General features: G+C 36.9%; 1 protein-coding gene across 6 annotated transcripts in view; it reads left to right on the forward strand.

The window, feature by feature from the left end:
- Nucleotides 1-17,502, forward strand: part of LOC129786315 (octopamine receptor Oamb) — a 97,082-nt gene that overhangs the window by 46,447 nt on the left and 33,133 nt on the right. For 3 of the 6 annotated variants that reach the window (XM_055821239.1, XM_055821240.1, XM_055821236.1), the window contains exons 2-3: nucleotides 11,794-12,073; nucleotides 12,795-13,122. In XM_055821239.1, coding sequence (XP_055677214.1) covers nucleotides 12,871-13,122 — 252 coding nt within the window. In that variant the 5' untranslated portion in view covers nucleotides 11,794-12,073; nucleotides 12,795-12,870. The remainder of the gene's footprint in view (nucleotides 1-11,793; nucleotides 12,074-12,794; nucleotides 13,123-17,502) is intronic. The other 3 variants (XM_055821238.1, XM_055821241.1, XM_055821237.1) reach the window with 1 other exon arrangement.

Consider the following 17,502-nt stretch of genomic DNA (forward strand, 5'->3'; position numbering starts at 1 on the left):
TGGGAAAAAATCGAAAAGAATCATGCGGCTTCTCAGGAAACATCGTGGTTGAGCCAAAGAGTGCTCACGAGACCTATTTTTATATAATAAGAAATGGAAAAAATAAAACATAAATCTGTTTATTCATTGAGCAAGGTCACAAGACACTTCAATTAACCAAATTGCTCTGTATTAACCCGTAATTTCAAATGTCTCCGCTTCAGCCGACGAAATGAGATTGATTACAATATTTTTATATTTAGAAAATCATCAGAAAGTAATCAAGAAGAGGAAGTGAGTGAAAGAGAAGGGAAACTTTGCACCACTTCCTCCTTTTACGTTGAATGAAAATCCATCTTCTGCCTTTCAAAATATATGATGTTTATAAAAACTATAGAGAGCTTCATTTTGAAAGACATAATAATCTTGAAAATTTCTGGAATAAATTCTATCACAACCAACCAAGATTTTGTCAAAGACTCTTCGTGAAAAGCTAAACAAAGTTTTGAGATAGAAAAGAATTCATTTCAAATAGGAAATTGTTTATATCAACTACATAAAATCACCCATTGCAATTTCCTTATACCTGTCGAAACTTTATATAGGAAAGTTTTGTGATTCGCCAAGGTTCGCAAGTTATGGCAATCATCAAGTATATTACCGTGTAATAATTGCTGGAAGGAACAATTCAGAAAATCACTTTCTTAATGAGAACTTTTCCCCCTGGCAGGGAGGTTCTCTGGCTGCTTTCCAAAGTGAAAAGTTTCGTGATTTGTATGGAAAGGGTTTCGGTGCCTCAAATGGGGCTGTTTGGTATTTTGAATTCAGAAATTGTGTCGCTGAGCAAATCCACAGCATCAGCATCTACAGCATTTATCACTTAATGAGACACTCAACATTGCTGCCTCTGTATACCTGATATGTAGCTTTTGTCAACTCTAATCTTTCCTCTAATGGAAGGACAATGTCTTCGAGAAGATCTCACAAGATGATTTGTCCCCTGACATTGCGATGGATATATTTGTAAGGAAATCAAGTTTATGCCTAATCTGAATTTCTGTGGTCATCAATTGAATTTGAATGAGGAGACATATTCATTGGTTTCCATTATATGTGTTGCAGCATGATGGAATTTATCAAATCACATTTACCATCAAATTGTGTGCTCAAGTGGCAAATAAATGCCACAGAGTTTTACTCCTTATTGATCAAATCGTCTGGACATTTTCATGCATTCGCAAATATGATGATGTTCAGCAATGAATTATTCAATTACACATGCTACACCTATTTCATTTATTTTCATGACGAACAGGAAAATTGCGTGGGAGTCGAAGGAAAAATCCAATTTCTGAGTGATTTCAATATTCCTGTCTGCCTTTTATATTGGTTTGTTTCTTTTTCACTATTTTCTTCTTCTGATTTGAACAATTTCATTAATATTCAACATACACAGCCCAACAAACGGATATTCCTATTTAATTATATATACATTAGATATCCTGTAAACACAAAATCATGGTCTTATCATCCTAACATAATGAAAAATATTCAAAGTGTAAGAAGTCTTTTAATTCCGAGATTTTAATTATTTTGTTTTCTCTTAAACTTTCATCTCAAGTATTTAATTCTTTGATCTGTTAAATAGATATCTTTTAAGATAAAAATCACAAATAACTCTGCCATCTCATAACATAATTCAAGTCCCTCATAAATTACATATCTGCCAAATTTATTAGTAGGCGCATTAAGTGCATGCTATATACATACCTTCATACATAATATCTAATCAGTTGCATACCATTCGTTGATAATTGCATTTCAATCAATAGTCTGCCATGGGCGTAATTTGATATGGGAATAATAATTAGGATCACTTGCACCTGTTTTATTAATTAAATAGAAATCTATTCACTCCTATTGAAAGCTACAGATAGGTATCATAAAAAACCATATTAAAATTTGACGAGACTTAATGAATTTTTGAAATTTTAATCGTTACGAAATGTCGATTAAGCTGAGATTATTTTTTAAGTATTTATAAAAAAAAATAGATAGTCTGTGGTCGTGATAAATTATTAGAATATCCTCAATTTCTTTGCTTTATTGTTTAAGGTACTACGTAAAAGTGAAATTAACAGAGCTTTCACCTAAAAAATATGTAATAGAGCTTTAGATTTTTCTTGCTTTGTAAAATGTGTTTCCAGCAATTCATTTAAGTTCTCAATCCCCTGAAAATCTACATTTCCAAATATTTAAATTGATTAGAGAATGCAATAGGGATTTGCATAAGAGTAGCACCCTATACGTGGCAATAATGCAACAATTGAATCAACAACGTGTGAGATTTAGTAGTTTTGTAGTAAAGCGTATTTACGCTACACATTTCACACGACATACAAAGTGCTGCATTTAAGCTTGGGGGAAGCTTTAAAAAATTCAGCAAGGGTTCTTAATTCTTAATATCCTTAAGCAACGCTGGGGGATTACAGCAATAAAGGGAAATTCTCTCACGACTAAATGTGTAATTTCCCTCAATGATTGTAATACATATTTATGAGAATAACTTGTGAACATGAAAAATCCCGTCAACGACATTCCCTCGTTTACCTCACACGGTGGTGGTGGTGGTGAATTCCACAACGAGGGGGTGGGTAGATAAGCTGAAAGAGGAGGTGGTTAGTGCGCTGATAGCTATATACATTAGGTGGTGTATGTCTTCCTTCGACATGTCTCGGTAATAGCATTTGGGGAAGGTGACAAGAAAAATGTACTGAAATTACATGAAGAGAAAATTAGATTTTGCACTTATCTTTCCTCCTTCTGGTGAGTAATATGGGTTAGATGCGACGCTCAGACGCGGTGGGTATGTTAATAGAACTTTAATAAATCCCATTTCTAGCTTGTGGCGGTAGCGTTGGTGGATTTATTGAATCGTAAAAATTACAATGCATTTAACGAGTACACTCATATCACAACCATGGCATTGCTCCTTGACTTTTCCACACCATTTTACGCGCCAAAATGAAGGTACTAAAGCATTGTCTTATATACATAGCTTGAGAAGCGTTAAAAGTGCACCGATTTGGAGGATCAACCCCCACTGGGTGCGCTCCATTTGCACTATTATACATCATGGGGTGCGATACAATTAAATTAAGAAATGTATGAAGGTAATAAATCAAATGACACAAACACTGTAGCTCCCGCAAGGAAGAGTTGAATTAATAATTCCAAAGTGATTTTATTATTCATGAATTTGACGATGGATGTGACGCTTTGAAATAGAAAGGGGTGTTTATCTGTGAAAGTTTTTTGTTATTTTTCTTCTCTATTTTGTTGCTTAATTTTACGAAATTTAAATCATTGAATTTCTATTTAAAGTTTAATAAAAAGATTTATTACCCTCCAATAATTTTCATCGCAGTTGAGCCATTTTATTGAAAGCTTTCTATTCACGAATAATCCGAAAATCACTGATTTTTTTTCATTCAGATAAACACCCCCTGGCGATTGGAGCTCTTTGTGCCTGTTGAGGGGTTACTCTGTGTATATAGCCCTATGGTGGAATAGGGTTATATTTATAGCGTCATTCCGCACGAATTGACCAAAAAACGTAAATTTTCCCAAAGCTACAGTCGCAATTTAACTATGCCAAGTCGTCTTCTGAATTTTGCGGATGAAAATGAAGACAAATTGGGTTATATCTGGCTTCCTTTTGCCACCTCCCCCCCCACCCATTTGCACCCACCCCGGGCTGTGGGTCTTTGCTCTGCCGTCTCATCAGTAAATCTCAACGCTCCGCATTCTCCACTTTACTGCCGCATTGTGACTTTAGCGTCCTGGTTTAGAGAATTTATTTAATTTTGACTCCATTCAATTTTGTCTTTAGTGTCATGATTCAGAGATCTCTGCACAGGAGCTAACTAATTAAATTTTAATTAAGAATAAAACAGCAACATATTCTCTTCAAGGTTTTTCAGGTATATGACTTTTCCTCACTCGAACTTTTATTATCTGCGAATGAATATGAAAATTTCACCTAAGAAATCATAGACGAGTATATTTTACAAAAAGTTTCACAAATATTAATTTTAATTAATTACAAAATTGTAGATGCGAAAAGTTCTGCTGATACTCCTTCCTTGAGTGTTTCTTCTTTATCAAAGAGTTCTTGTAGTGAGAGAAATTTTCTCATGGCACTAAACAACAATTGGTGATGGTGGAAGAACAAGAACTTTTGTTGAGAAATACAAGTTTTCGAGAAAATGAAGAAAAGCTTTAATAGGGAAAAGCTCATGCTGATACAAGGAATATGATGGAAAATGAAAAGCACTTTTTCCATTCACCAGTTCCTCCTTGTTTTCCTCGGCATTTAGTGTGATTTACAATGAGCAATATGAGCACACTCATTGTGCTCAGAGCAAAAATACTCCCGCGAAGAACTTAAAAGGATTTTCTATTGTAGGAATAATTGGGGAGCGAAGTGGTGAATACTAAATGATTTTCCTGCATAAATTGCTTAATGGAAAATTGAATAAAAAGCTCTTAAATGTACTTCCTCTGTCGCTATTTTCACTATAATCGAATTTCCGGAGGCGATGTGGTGAACATTGCACTATATATCGCAATAAATGGGATAATGTGGTGGGGAAAAAAGCTTTGCCACATATTACTTTCAATTCGATTTGAAAGTCAGTATAAAGGGAAAGCAAATAGGAATCACCGCAAACAAATAGATAGAGAAAGAGAAGAAGAGAAAAAAGGAGGTTAGAGCTACTTGAAATCGCATATTGAGACCTTTTCCTGACCCACTCTTTTCCACTCGGGCGAAAGCTTTCCCCATGGATAGACCACAAAAGCCATCAATGACGCCGCACATTCTGCGGCACCCAGGAAAACTTCTCGACAGCTCAAATGTTTGCATATTTGTCTCCAAAAGCCCCACATTCCATTTCAAGTTCCCTATCTGCAGTGAAAATGAATGCAAAGTGTCTAATATAAATGCTAATAAAACGTCTTCTGCATTTGATGAATATACTTCGCTAAAACATCGCAATATATTATCCAACTTCTCGTCTTAGCACCATTTACGGTTTTATTTCGGTCAATTTTAATACGTCTGCGGTGGGGAAATGTTACTGCAGAGAATTCTATGTGTTTATATGTATATAATTTTGTAAAAGATAGAACAATAAACGACTACTAAATTGCTATTTAACATTGAGATTTTAACAGGGAGGAACGTTTTTCGCGTGTAGATGACGTTGCGAAATTTATTTTCCGAAGAATTTCCTTCAATTTGATAAAAGTTAAATTAAAGAAATTCCATATATGTGGGCGGCTTCTTATATATTCTTACGAATAATTTAGGATCAATTTGCGTTCTCTGAGAAAGTTTTAGTTGAGATTGTAAATTTTTGTAGGTAGTCTTTCTAATTTAAATTTACTTTTGAGAAACTTTTAAATAATTTTATCTGAACATAATAATAAAAGTCCTTGACATAGGAAGTTTAGGTATTTAGAATTTAATTGAAAAAAAAAAGAATTGAAGATGAACTTTCAGGAACTTCCTTCAGATATTTTAATCCTTTCCCACTCGTAAATTTTAGATGAATGAAAATCTTCAATTTCAAAGTTCAAAGCCTAAAAGACATTGTAAATACTTTCGAGAGTCTTTCACTTGAGAGTGTGGGTGGGAAACGTGTGGATGGTAAATGAAACCCACATGTTCAGCATATTCATTTCAATTCATTCCGTAAGCTTAAATGTGGTACAAAATGTGTGTGTGTGATAGTCTTGGTATTGCATCTCCTGAACCCCATCTTGGCATCTCAAACATGCAGTCTGGAGGAGATTAAGTTCGTCATGCGACCCATAGAGCAAAACCCCAAGAATTCCCACCGCAACTTTGTGTGTGACTTTGAATCACTGCAGTGCATCTCCTTACATTTTGCATGGCTTTTCCTTGGCGCCTGATAAAGTGGCATTTTCACACACTAACACGATGCAAAAGAGGGGAGAGCACATGGCAATTTAAAACACATCTCAGTTTCTTATTGCACCCAAGATTGATGATGGTGTCGAGTTGTTAGAATGTCAAGATATCCGAGATATGCAATCCACCGTGAATTTATTCCGCCACAAATAATCCCAAGGGAGTTGTTCCATGGGGGAGGGGAAAAATAAACCACAAAATGGCAAAGAGGGAAAGACTTTAAAAGCTCAAAAAATGGTGAAATTTCAAGTTGAAAGCTCAAATTAAAAGTTGTTACTTAAAAGTTTCCGTTGTGCCAGATAAATGGTGCAAAATAAAGAATGGTATTATTAGCCATTTCACTTGGAGGGAAGCATATAACATTACAAGACTCACAGTGCCAGAGAGAATTGTGGTTTTCTCTGGTGCGGTGTGAGTGTATACTTAAAAGCTTAAATTACGACTTTTGCGAGGACGTAGAAAAACTTTCTCACAAAGTTTTCTCCAAATGCCAAAAATGTTTACGACTTTTTGAACACAAAATTGAATTGGAATTCCTTGTCTTCCCAGCAAGATGGAGGTCACCGTCACGTTTACGTTTTATTGTTCCGTACCGAACTTGAAAAATTTCGGAGTTTTGGTGAAAAAAATTCCTAGAACTTGATTGATATAATTCGCACACCTTGAGCTTAATGGGCTAATAGCTTTATAGCTCGTAGGGGTGGCGAGGTCAAGTGACTTTTGAGATCTTGGGGGCAATTTACGGGGAAATTATTTCATTGGCAGGGGCTGCATTTGATGTCAATGGTATGCCCAGAGTACGTACTTAAATACTCTCCTAGTAAGTGATCCTTATATGTATATGTATATAGTAAGTAACACCCTTAAGTCAATCATACTCCCTTCTGTCTTGCAAAATTACACAGAGAAATTCCGGATTTAATTAATTGTGCCTAATTGTTTAATTAAGTGTGCAAAATCATCCACAGCAGTTTAATGGAGAGAGGAAGAGAGAGGGCTCCAAGAGATAAAAACCCCTAATAAAATATTCCCTTGCGAGTATAATTTTTAATTGTGCCCCCTCCACCAAAAATATGCCACCCATGGTGTGAATTGAGGGTGCGTGGAAGACACAAAAACCTCCCTCTCACAACGTAGGGGGATGTGAAAACTGAAAAAGCTCCATTCTCCATTCGTAATCCAATTCGTCATTTGATTCTTTGTTTTTTCTACCCAAGAGCTTAATTTGGGCGTCTCATCGTGAGATGTGGGTTTTTTATGTCTACCCCTAGGGGGATGCTCTTGAAGACATATAATACAGTAAGAACATAATAGCTCAAAATATTGCTGTAAAAAAGTCACGCGTCATTAAAGGCAATTTCACAGCAAATATTTAACGAAATTCAAATGATAATCCCAGAGAGAGAAAGTTTATGACTTTCATAAAGTATTTTTAGAAATTTCTTGACTTATTTTGTCCTTGATTTAAGCACAAATTTGTGAAGGCGCCGGGTTATTCTTTGTATATCTTTATTTCATCGCAAAATAGAGTAGACAGTGGAGACGCCGAGTAATATCTTATGTTTCAATGTCAATGATAAAATCTTGACTTCATTTATATATATAGTTAAGCTTAAAGTTTTGGTAATTGATAAGTTGAAAGCTTCGGTATATAAGAAAGGAAAACCTTCGTCAATTGCTTTACCATCTACGAGGCTTTTTCATTTCTTTTGAACAAGCTAAGAATTAAACTTTAATTTAAGCTCAAATCTTCAAGAATTTTTTCTCTTTAACTTACATTACGTTTCAAAAAAATTTCTTCAGTTACAGATGGGTGATTAAATGGAAGAGTGCTCCATAGTAAAATGTCAACCTTAATTTGGAAGTTTTTTATGCGTTAAAACCTTCTGCAAAAGGGATTGTTTGTTTTGTGTAATGATGGTGCTGCTTTGTCTCACAGACGGTGCGGGAGACAGACAGAACGGCGGGATACGGAGAAAATCCCTTCGATTTGGCAGAGCAGTTGAAGGAGGAAAAGAGTAATGGCCGATTAAAGTTTTGTGTGCGGCGAATCTTTGGCGGGATTCCCAGAAGACGAATATTTACTGTACACTGAAGTGACACATTTTCCTTGCGAATGAGCACATTTGCAATTTATTGGCGCTGAGGTGAAAGTCCGCCCACATAATTAATGTGCTAATGACCTCACGAAAGTGCCACTGTCAGAAGCTATCTTGTCTCAATTTACAATTCAATTGTCGACACATTGAGTTAATTACCATGCGCTGGGTTGGCTCCTCTTGCACACCCCGTAGATGGTGTGAGCGGAAATCACTTGGATGGAAAACTCAATGGGGGTGTCTCGCTAGACGCATTCCTTGTCGCAGGCACAACTTTCACATCCCCCACACCGCGTTTGTCGTCATGGAAATGAAATTTTTGAAAAGCTATTATGTGAGAAACAAATAATGCTAAACATCGTAGATTCCACCCACACTCCACCCTCTCATAATTACCCAGACACCCCCATTCCAGGGAGAAAAAGAAATAATTTTCAACCACACACATCACACAAAATCCAACGTGGAGCGGTATTACAAACACCCGAAAGGTGTTTATTTGCACAGCAATTGGTGGGCGTTTGTAACCCCCTTTTCCATTCGACAGTGTACATAAGTTCTCAAATGTTATTAAATTATTACACCGCGGCAGTTTCACATGAAGTTGTTTGAGGTCTACCATATATCCAAAGCCGTGTTTACCATGCCCAAGGTGGGATTATTTAATTCATTCGACATGTATTCAAATGCAACATACAATACTGTCGTGTAAATTGCAGGGAGACAGGTGTTAATTGAGTGAAGAACACAATATATTCGGAAGTTGCACATGCAGCATTGGCTTAACACAATTATTTACCCTGTTCCACCCGAATTGAACACTGATTTTATTGCGTAAACACTGGATTATTGCAAATGTTCCCACATAACAATATACCCTCGAGGTATTTTCCAGTTATTTTCCTGAAATCCCCATTCAGGATCATCCTCGCAATCCAATTGGTGATTGAAATAAAATGAAATTAAAAATAGATGTGCTTCATTTTGCGAACATTCTGCAATCTGCATCATTATCTGATTTTTTCGATGCATAAATGAAGCATAATTGATTTGTTTGAAAAGACTCAACGATGCTTCAACGTAAACATAATTTTATTCAAAATTTTCTGTACGTCCAACTTTTTTTTTTAATCGAGAAAATACTTCATAAACTGAACCCCTACTGTATACAGTGCAAAAATTACTCTTAACTCCGTGAATTTCATTTCTCATTCAGCATGGAAATTAACTTTAAATTCAATTGTGGAAAATACAACAAAATCATAAATGATTTCCACCCCCACGTTTGTGTTTAAAATGGCAAATGAATTGGACTCTATTTTAAGCAATGCTTAATTTAGTGGTCTATTTATACTTTTCTGCAAGAGGATGGAAAATGTATTTGAGTCGAAATGTGTGTATTTTTGCTACAACCACTTAACTTACTTTAATAGAATGTTAATTTGTTATTTCCAATCTACATAATTAATAGCATAAAAATCAATTTATTCAATTTTCTGTTCTGTACATTTTTTTGTCTTTAATGAAGTTTAAAATTAATTAAAAACTAATGTGGTTACAGAACAATGTTCTCAATCATTTAGTCTCATAAGTTTACTAATATGATGGTAACGCGCAAAGATAAATTAATCTCAAGAAAATAATGATGCCTTCATGTCTTAACTTTAAAATATATACACCACACGTTAATTACATGTAGGCTGTAATTAAATACATGGAACATCTTCAAGATCCTCGAGATGAGTAATTTGAGTTTGGTAACAACATGATAGATCAATGTCATTCTCATATGAAAAGTTTCCTCCAAATTCAGTGGCAAAATGTGGTGAAAATTTCATTTTAATTCAAAATGTTGGTAGAAATTATTTACAAAAATTATTTATATATATATAAATATAAATATATTATTTATATTTATATATAAGAACTCTGTAGTGGAGTATTCTGGGAAGGGGTGGAGCACCATAAATATAGACGCAAGTCGGAAGTTTTTGCACGTTTTACTTGTTGTGGGTGCCACAGTATGAGCCATTAACCTGTCACCAGAGTTATCTCTGAGCAAGCACTGCGTGCAAAGATGCCACTGACTCCCCTAGACAGTTATAACCACACTGTGGGCCACCCCGAAACCACCCACATAAACGCCCACAAATAATGCAGAATAACATCAAGTGGAGTAGCTTTCAGACCAACTTTCACACACCCTATGCTATCCCGCTGAATTCCAAGAGGTGTCGACACGGTAACCGAGATACCTCGTTTGCAATTTCCATAGCTCGGATTTTTGTCACTGCACTCTACTTACTTATTTACACAATTTTTGCACGAAGCAAAACAGGAAGTAAAAAAAGTTTAAGATGAAGAAGTTGCAAATAAGCCAAAGGAGAAGCTAAACATCAAGGGAATAAATTCAAGGGGATTTCTTAGGTTTGTTTTTACCGATTTTGCTTCATCCATCTCTCTATCATTGATACCATTTTAAAATTATAAAGAAGGATGTTTCAAGAGAAGAAAACTAAAAGGAACTTATGTCTACAAACATCACGAAAGCTCTCATTAACTACCTTAAATTAATTAATTTTTATAGAATTCTTCTGATATTTATTACAATTCACCAGATAAAGCAGATAAACCTACTAAATTCAAATAAAAAAGCTTAATGATTAAAAGATACTTATCAAATAAATATTAAATGTATTAGGAGTCTCAAATCTCCTAATAAATTTCAATACACCCACATTGATTATAAATCAGTCAGCTTTATATAAGCTAAAGCAACCTTATCAATGAATTCTCACACTCCAGAAATCCATTATTAACCACATATGCTATCGATCGCATGATTTCAGAGCGAAGTATGTGATTTAGTAGAAGAGCTTAGGAATTAATCTAACACGTTTAATGCCAATATGATAAAATATAGCGTCATGAGGCTTTTCTAATTATGGTACACCCTTTAACGTCTTTAGCTTAAGCTCCTATAAAGATAATACTTACTACAGAACATTGATTTAACATATTTTATGATTAAAGATTTTATATCTTCAACGTAAAATAAATAAGAAATAATGCGGTAAAAAAATTTAAGGAAGAGCTCGAAAAATTAACGATTTTAGGAAAATATTTCGAAAAATTTTCTTTTTATCGTTAAAAACGGTCAATATAGCGTGTAAAAAAACTTTCTAGTCGTCTTGGCAGCTAACGTGTTAAAATTATGTGAATTTTGATGTTGTGAATGAGAAAGGTCCTCATGGGAAATGGAATAGATTTGAAATGGAAGGAAAATTAAAAGGGAGAGTGGCAAAGGCATGTCACTGAAATTGAACACTCTGGTTGTGTAGTGATTTTGTGGGGAGGTGTGTAGGCACACCACAAAATGAAATGTTAAATGATCTATGCGTAAATTGATAAATTTCTTGGGATTATTGCCTTGTGCTCCGTCTCGAAATCTCAATGTAAACATCAGGCGTCTCCGTATTGCGTCACACATTCCCAACTTTCTCTGCCGCACCCCCGCCTCCATCGTGTCTGGGGCAAATCCCCACGAATTTGTTCCTGGTGGCGGGTTGGGAGCATTAGAGCATTTTGGGGTTTGTCTCCCCGATGGAAATGTGACGTAGCAAAGGCTTTCAGTCGATCTGCTTGACAAAGAAATTCCACCCACACCGGGAAATGCTATTAATTTTGCCGTTTTCTCCCCTCTTTTCCTCTCCACAGCAGATTTCTATTCCGGCACGTTGGATTCCAATGTGGGTGTCGTGCAGGACGGTGAGGATGTGAGGCTGTGGCCTACAATGATGGGGACGATGGTGCCATTTGTGGTCCATTCTGCGGTGGCAATGAAACTGAGTGGGCGAGAGTTTTAAGCTTTAGCGCGGGCATTTGGCATTTGGATCATTGCATGGCTACTACCGCAAAACTCAACATATTGCATCATAATTCAACATCAAAATGGGATGGAAGGATATTCCACTTGGATCATCGCAATCACAACTAGGTATGTCATTTATTCAACACTAATGTAGCCTGTCTATAAAAGCCCATTTTCTCATTCTGAGAATTGTGGTCAATATCCTCATAATTACACTGAAAATTCAATAAATGCAAGAATTCCGTTGAAAATTTAAGCAACTACTCGGTATACCATTCACATATTTTAACCATAGGGGTAGGATCTACTTCTATGATTGAAACTAATGATAGAATAGATAAATTTCCCAGAAATGGTGTTTAGAACATTTTAGCTTGTTTGTTTCAAGATTCTCATTCAAAAGCTCTCATTCAGAAAACTAAACTTTGCATCAAAACGTGTTATCCAGTTAAGTACAAAAGTTAGAAAGAGGATTAGCTTGAATATGGAAAATTCAAAACTAAAAGCCACAAATAATTGTAAAATTAAAGTATTTTACAAAATATTGAGAATTTCAAGATTACAATTCTTGAAAAAGTCAAAAATTTTCATTGAATTTTCCTGTTTCGGTTTGTTTGGCAAAACTACAACTCTGAAATCTTTTGAAAACTTTGGATACATACGTATGTAATAATATAATGTAGTCAAAAACTGCAAAGTTGTTCTACTTAATCAGAGAATATCTTCATATGTTATAATTTATCAAGTTTAAAACCACTGCATAAATCTCACTTAAGGAAAGGAACAAAGCTACATTTCTTGAAGTTTTGCCATTTGAAATTAATTATTTTCTCTCGATAACTTACAGACTCCCACGTGAGAGACGTTGGCGGGGGTGGTCGGGGTGATCTACAGGTGGGAAAGTGTTCAGTGTTGGTGTCACCATGAACCAGACAGAGTGCTCAAAATTAATCGATGACGTTCAGTGGACGGAACCGGGAAATTTAGTGTCTCTGGCAGTCCTTGCCGTTATCAATGTGCTCGTGATAGTGGGCAATTGCCTCGTGATTGCCGCCGTCTTCTGCTCCCACAAATTGAGGAGTGTCACGAATTTCTTCATTGTAAGCCTAGCCGTAGCGGATCTCCTCGTTGGGCTCGCTGTTCTTCCATTTTCCGCAACCTGGGAAGTCTTCAAGGTAAGTCTTTTCTTGGTGTGTTTACCTATACTAACATTTCATTATCTCCCGCGTCGACCTTTCACCTCTCAACAGTGAAATAAAACAACATATATTTCTTCAATATAATTGTGTCTGAGCACACATTCGTGTCGCTATAAAAAGTAAATCATTCTCACGCCATCAACTGGCTGGAATCACTCCCTCAATATGGTCATTGTGTGGCAATGGTCTTATGGGATTCCGTACTCCACTAAGCTCTCGGCTGCTTGTACATGAAATAACACCATGCAGGGGAATCAATATTCAATTTACGTCATTGTTGGACTTTTATAAATTTATGGGCAACACTAAACGCCATCGTCATTTATTCGATATTGAATCCCCCACGGCATATAGGAAGAATCATTTTGAGGCTGTTACCACAGAATTTTATAGTGAGCCAATGACGATTTATCTATTGGAGTTTATTCAAGGACAATCTATTTTTGACTGCATAAGAACCATGATTTATGTTTTCTCACAGAATATCTAACATTTTCTTCATTCATGCATCGCCTTGTGACCTTTTTACCCACTCTTCTCACTCTCTATCCTTGCAAAGTATCCAAAATGAAAAGTCCTATACGTCAAAAGTGGTCGAAAGCTCCTATATAATGTGGGAAATTAAGTGCTAAAGCTCAGGAGCGTAAGTTTGGCTTTCTCACTAAATAAATAGTTGCATAATATAGATAAGAGAAAATCCATTAGGGGTTCTATAAAGACCACAAGTATCTCTCTTGTGGCAATAGATTTACATAACGACTGCAATTATTTTTGAAACTTTATTACGACAAAGCACTGACATAAAATAATTCTCAATGTTCTCGTAAAATATTCATAAATAGCTAATTTTCAACTAAAAGATCTTTATTTTAGTTTTCATTAGAAGTCATTCTTTCTTTCTTTAATGTCACACAGCAAAAAAATCCTTGCTAAATTAAATAAATTAACAATAATTTATATTTATCCCACAAGTGAATGCCTATCTTAATGACAATTTATTAAGAGAAAAAAATAGCTATATCTCTGTATAATATTTTAGAAAGTCCACCGGCTCTCATGGATATTCATTGCTTTTATCAGATATTACGTGCTCTTAAAATACATTTATGAATAAAAATTGCAATAAATTTCCTGCTTCATTTTTCACCATTATTTTGCTTAATCTCCTCCACGTTTTCTCTAACATTTTTTTTTAAATTTAGGAAGAGAATAAAGAAAAGATCTCGAGCCTATTTTTGCTCATTTAATTTACTTCAAATGTGATAAGCCATACAACTTCATGAGTTATGAGTTGTTTGAAATTGAAGTAGTGCAAGTTTTGGATTTGACATTAAATACAAGATGCACCTATTTGGATTCCTTAGCAACACACATATTAAGATAAACGTCGATCAATGTCACTAAATTAAGCAGGTATGTCAAGTTTGATGATTAATATCCTATCAGAGCAAGTTCTGTGCGTTACATTTATTGTTTATGATGATGGAAAATGTAGTTTAACACTTTCGTTGCCAGAATCTTTAATATTTTTTTAAAAGATTGAACCTGATATTGATTTTTTTTATTTCTCCTTGAATAACATTTATAATATTTTACGGAAATTTAACATTAAAAATTTATTAAAATTCTATTTATTTAATTTGTATTATTGATCCTCTTGTTCCTCAAAGTGTTAAATGAGCTCTTCAAATTATGTCACCCGTCATTCGACTCGAAACGTTTGCTGCAAGTGAAGGATTTCGTGGTTATACGGAAGTGATTGGATAAAGGGAAATACTGTCATTATATAAATTGAAATTATAACACATAAATTGCTATAAATTTTGTCATGAACATAGAAATTTATTTGCAATGTTTTCTCGATGAAAATTTTTTTTTTTTTTTTTTTTTTTGCTCCGATTATATTTGCAACTGTATTTATAATATATACATTCAGCAACACTTTTGATCAAGAAAAAGAAAAAGAGCTAAGCAGGGACTCGGATCCAATGATCCGGCCCTTCTAGAATATACAGAAAGTATTTTTGACTATAAATAAAATAAAATAGAAAAGACAACAGAGAAAAAAAACAAGTATATGTAAAGACTACATCACTTCTACTCCACATAAAGCTTGGGGCGCCTAGGCCTCTTCAGCCTACTCCCTGTTTCACACTCCAGCAGACTCCGTGCCAATGGGTTCGGGTGGGCCATGAGCCTGTGGCCGTACCTCACTCCGTGGTTCTTAATTTCCTCCTCCACTGTGGGCATGTGCAAGTCGTTCCTTATTACGTCATTTGGCACAAACCAAGGCGCATCCACCACCATACGCAGAACCTTGTTTTGGAAGCGCTGAATGATTTCAAGATTGGAGTGCGCGGCAGCACCCCACATTTGGATCCCATAACACCAAATCGGCTTCAGTATCGCCTTATAGAGCAGGACCTTGCTCTCCAAGGAGAGTTTGGATCTTCTACCCATCATCCAATACATCTTGCGAAGCTTGAGACCCAGATGACACCTCTTGGCAAAGATATGCTTGCGCCACGTGAGTCGCTTATCGAGGTGCATGCCTAGATATTTTACATCATCACTGGCTGGTATTGGTTTCCCATGGAGAAGCACTGGAGGGCACGTCCGAGCCTTTGTTGTGAAGGTGATATGGATAGATTTCTCTTCCGACACCCCAATCCGCCATTTTCTGAGCCAAGGCTCCATAACCTGCAGCCCCAACTGAAGTCTAGCCGAGGCAACAAACGGATCACTATGGGAGGCCATAATGAGCGTGTCGTCAGCATAGGTGGCAGTGACCGTATCACCAGTCATAGGGAGATCAGCCGTATAGATGGCATAGAGAAGTGGCCCAACCACACTTCCCTGTGGGACCCCAGATAGGATGGGACAGAGATCCGATGCAGCATCGTCCACCTTGACATAAAACGTTCTGTCCCCCAAGTAGGACTTCAGGAGCATAAAAAGCTGGTGCGGGAAGCATTTCTTCAATTTGTACAGCAGGCCCGAGTGCCAAACCTTGTCAAAAGCCTGCTTCACATCCAGAAAAACGGCAGAGCAGTACCTCCCGCAATCCAGATCGCCCGCCACATGATCCACTACGCGATGAACTTGTTCGATAGTTGAGTGATTTTTACGAAATCCAAACTGATGGTTGGGTATCAGATTTCGTCTCGCCACAATGGGATCCAGCCTGAGCATCAACAATTTCTCAAACAGCTTAGACAATATCGGCAACAAGCTGATCGGGCGATAAGATGAGCATACCTCGGGTGGCTTTCCTGGCTTAGGACACATGATAACTTGTGCAACCTTCAGCTGAACAGGCACATACTGCAGCCGTAGCATGGCGTTGAAGAACAGTCTAAGGTACATGATTCCCTTTGGTGGCAGCTCCTGAAGCAATTTTGCGGTAACAAGATCGAATCCAGGTGATTTCTTAGGGTTCATTCCGCGGATCATATCTCCAACCTCACTCAAAGAGAAACCTTTAATTGGGGGACTCAGTTGGTTGGGAGCGCTTAGAAACTCCTCAATTTCACTCTCAGGATCATCCTCAGAGGGCCAAGGTTGAAACACCTCCGAAAGATGACCTGCAAAGGCCGCACTCTTTTCCCCAGGGGTTCTAGCCCATGTGCCAGACGAGTTTCTTATTGGAGGAACAGGGACAACAGGTCTAGAGATCCTCTTCGTAGCCTTCCACAGGCTGTAGTCAGAGCTCCTTCCCGGGGACAAACCAGACAGATAATCCTGCAGAGACTCGTTACGAGCAGCCAATAACAACTCTCGAAGCTCCTTGATGCTCTTGTTTAAGGCTCGTTTGATATTCGGACATCGTGTCACCATCCATCGTTTACGCAAACGTCTCTTCTCAGTCAATTTAGCTCGTATGTTTGCCGGGACTGTCTGCTCCACGGTTGCGTCACCAGCATTGGGCGTTGAAGCCCAAGCCGCTCCCTGAATTCTCCGAGTAAAGCCCTCCATAGCACACTCCAGCTCTTCCTCACTCTTCAGAGCGATGTTTAATGTGAGTTTGTCATCCAGGATTGACCGAAAAGCATTCCAGTTGGTTCTTTTGCTATGAAGCGAGGGATTTTTCATTTTCTTTACAACATTTGCGAAAAACGAAAGATGTATAGGAGAATGGTCTGAGGAGAGCTCATCTGAAGAATCCACCCGGCAGCGCCTCAAGTCGATTCCCTTTGCTATGAAAAAATCAATAACATCGGGCACTTTACGTGGATCACTAGGCCAGTAGGTCGGTCTGCCAGAAGACAGAACTTTGAGCTGCATACTGTAAACCGATTTCATCAATTCACGACCTTTGGGAGAGATCAGTCTCGAGCCCCATGCAGTGTGTTTAGC

This window comes from Lutzomyia longipalpis, chromosome 1, assembly GCF_024334085.1.
Source record: "Lutzomyia longipalpis isolate SR_M1_2022 chromosome 1, ASM2433408v1".
Lineage (NCBI taxonomy): Eukaryota > Metazoa > Arthropoda > Insecta > Diptera > Psychodidae > Lutzomyia > Lutzomyia longipalpis.